The following is a 2,949-nucleotide window of genomic DNA, read 5'->3' on the forward strand; positions in this document are numbered from 1 at the left end:
GAGACGTGTCTGTGTGACAGGATACTGGACCCCCAGAAATGGGTACAGAAAACATCTGACAAGCAGAGGGCAGCTGAGGATGCAAACGATATGCAAATGAGCACTTTCAAACCCCACCTCCCCACTCCCAGACCTTACTGTTACCTCTCCCTGGCTCCTCCCTCCTCCTGGGGGCCTGGGGATGGGAGCTGTAGGGGGGATATTCCAGTTAGACACTGCAATGCCCACATGTGGGTGGAGTTACTGTGAAATACTGTAAAGTCTTTTTGACAGGCGGAGAGGAGCAATGGCCCCCAGGGCCGCCTCCACCTCCAATCTCAGGAGCACCCCCTTGCAGAAGATATGTACAAAGTTACATCAAGAATTGTTTTGGCACTCAGATCTCCATCGGGGTTCAGTCTGGAGATTGGGGGTGGGCGGGGGGGAGGTGGGGCCCGCCCTCCACCCTGGAGATGGAGAGGGCCTGGAAAAGGTAACCCTAGTGCCCAAGCTACAGCCTCCCATCAGGTGGAAGGGCCAGGGTGGGAAATTCAGTGCAAGGTACCTTGAAGGCTATTGCTTTCTAGGGATTTTTCACATTTTGATTTGGGGGTGGCTCTCTAGCAAGGGGCAGTGGTCTCCTGGGCTTTAGGGGGGCGGGGAATTGTCTCGGGCTTTTCTTCCCTCCTTTTTGGGGAGAGAGAGACGAGGAGGCCGGATTCCCTCAAAGCCACGGAGAAGAGAAGGGTCTGGAAGACCTAGGAGGGGACAAATGGGGGAGAGGGTGGGCATGGGGTGCCCCTCCCCCAGAGATGCTGATGATGGAACCAGGGCCCTGGGGGCCCTGCTTGGGGTTGGAGGAAGTGGAGGTGGTCTCCGAGCGGGAGGGGGAGATGGATGGGGATAGAAGGGGGTCTCAGCTATCCTAAGTATACAGGGTTGTCAGGTCCTGAAATCTCAGCCTGCCAACAAGGCCTTCCATCTGACCATAGCTGCAGAGCTCAGGGAGCCACTCCCACACCAACTCTCAGGGCTGCCTGGCTTGGCAGAGGCCATCAGAACATTCTAGCTCCTCAGAGCCTATGGTGAGAGCGTCAAAACTTTCCGACTCATCAGATACCACCAAAGTGCTCCAGCTCGCTGGACACCACAAGCCAATCTCACTCACTAGGCCACACGAAGCCTTCTGGCCTAGGGCCCCTACCATGGCTCACTGACCTCGACAGCGGGCCACGCCGGCCTGACAGAGCCACCACACACGTGGCTCACCAGACTCAATGACACAAAGCCACGCAGACACGAGCATGCACACACAAGGTGGGGGGTAGGGATGGGGGTCTTTGACAGGCGTTTTCACTAGCTCCATCTCCCGCCCCTCCCTGCCCCGTGAGTTCACAGACTTGGTGTGTTTGGATGGAGGCGACCCTGACAATATTGGGTCTTTTTTCCTTGGAGTCCTTCAGGTCAGATCCAAGTCCCACCCCTTATTCTCCTCCTAGGAAGACCCCCAGGCCAAGACCCACCACAGAGGGGCGAGGGCGGAGAAAGAGGGTCAGTGACTAACTGGCCATGGCCCAACACAGGAAGTGCATGCTTCGTCCCCGTGACATCACAGGAAGTACCCCGGAAACACCACAGGCAGTCCATGCCCCCAGGATATCATGAAAGTAACCTTCAAGGAAGGCTCACAGGAGACGTCATAGCAAGTACCTATCTCTCCTAGCATCACGGGAAGTGACCTCTGGGGAGCTACTTCCTGTGACATCACAAGGAATGCCGGAAGCACCCCAGAAAGTACTTGACTCAGTGACATCACAACAGGGACTTCTGTTCCTATTACTTTAGGAAAAGCCATAGGAGATGCCATAGGCAGTGGCTCCAGCCTTTCACAAGGGTCTCGCCCACTGGACCGGCCCAGTCTGAGAGCCGGCCTCATTCCCAGCAGCACAGGCCACCCCCCACCCCCCATAAACCTGACAACAAAAAGTTAAAAGCCCCACCTCGGAGGGGTGACTGCAGTGGGGGGAGAGTAGCTGAGGAACTGGGGTTCCTGCTGCAAACGCCCCATTTCAGCTACCTCTCCTCCCACTGCATCCCTCGAGCTGGACCTGAAAGCAGGAGAGGTGGGTGTGGTTTTGGGGAGGCCCCTCATTCTAGGTCACCCAGAGGCTCCCTCCCCTCTTCCCATATGGAAACAAAAACATATATATCAAGGGGGGGAAACAAAATCCTTACCGGAAAAAAAAGGAGGGAAAGAAAGAGAAAATAACGCTTTGTTTTCTATTAAAATCAACAAAATGCAATATATACAGATATCACACAGACCTGGGCCCTGGGGGAGGGGAGTCCGGCCCAGCCAAGCGTAGGAAGGGAGGAAGGAAGGAAGGAGGGGTCAGTTCAGGGCCAGGGAGGGAGCTGTGGGCTCCATCCCCAGCCATCTCTCAATCCTGCCTATGAACTACCAGAAGGGAGGGGGGTGCAGTCAGACCAACCCCAGCCCCAATCCCAGGAGGAGCAGGACCACACCGAGCTGAGGTCAAGAGTTGGGGAGGAGAAGGAGGAAGAGGAGGAGGAGGAAGAGGAGGAGGAGGAGGGAGAGGAGGAGGAGGAGGCATAGGGAGAAGGGTGGGAGCACACACCACAGGCCTCATCCCACTTTCTGGGGGTTTGAGGCCCTCACTCCCTGCTCGTAGGTGACCCGCTGGCTGATGAGGTATTGAGCGGCTTGCGTGGCCGCGGGGCTGCCGGTGATGGTGACCCGCCGGTTCCGCGTGCCTGGCAGGAACTCGCCCTTTTTAGAGATCTGGATTCGGGCGCCTGTCAGCTCCTGGTACTCCACCAACGTCTTGCCCCCCTTGCCCAGGATGGCTCCCACCAGGTTCTCAGGCACCGCGATCTCCACCAGCTCCTTGGCACTCTCAGCTGCCAACTTCTCTGCTGTCAGGAAGCCACCAGCCGCCCCCGCGGCCG

The 2,949-nt window shown here is 57.3% G+C and overlaps 1 protein-coding gene across 1 annotated transcript in view; it reads right to left on the reverse strand.

Moving 5' to 3' along the window:
* Positions 1 to 2,349: 2,349 nt before the first annotated feature.
* Positions 2,350 to 2,949, reverse strand: part of NOVA2 (neuro-oncological ventral antigen 2) — a 45,010-nt gene continuing 44,410 nt past the window's right edge. Inside the window, exon 8 of the mRNA XM_014537400.1 lies at positions 2,350 to 2,941. Coding sequence (XP_014392886.1) covers positions 2,627 to 2,941 — 315 coding nt within the window. The 3' untranslated portion in view covers positions 2,350 to 2,626. The remainder of the gene's footprint in view (positions 2,942 to 2,949) is intronic.

Source organism: Myotis brandtii, unplaced genomic scaffold, assembly GCF_000412655.1.
Source record: "Myotis brandtii unplaced genomic scaffold, ASM41265v1 scaffold178, whole genome shotgun sequence".
Classification (NCBI taxonomy): Eukaryota; Metazoa; Chordata; class Mammalia; order Chiroptera; family Vespertilionidae; genus Myotis; species Myotis brandtii.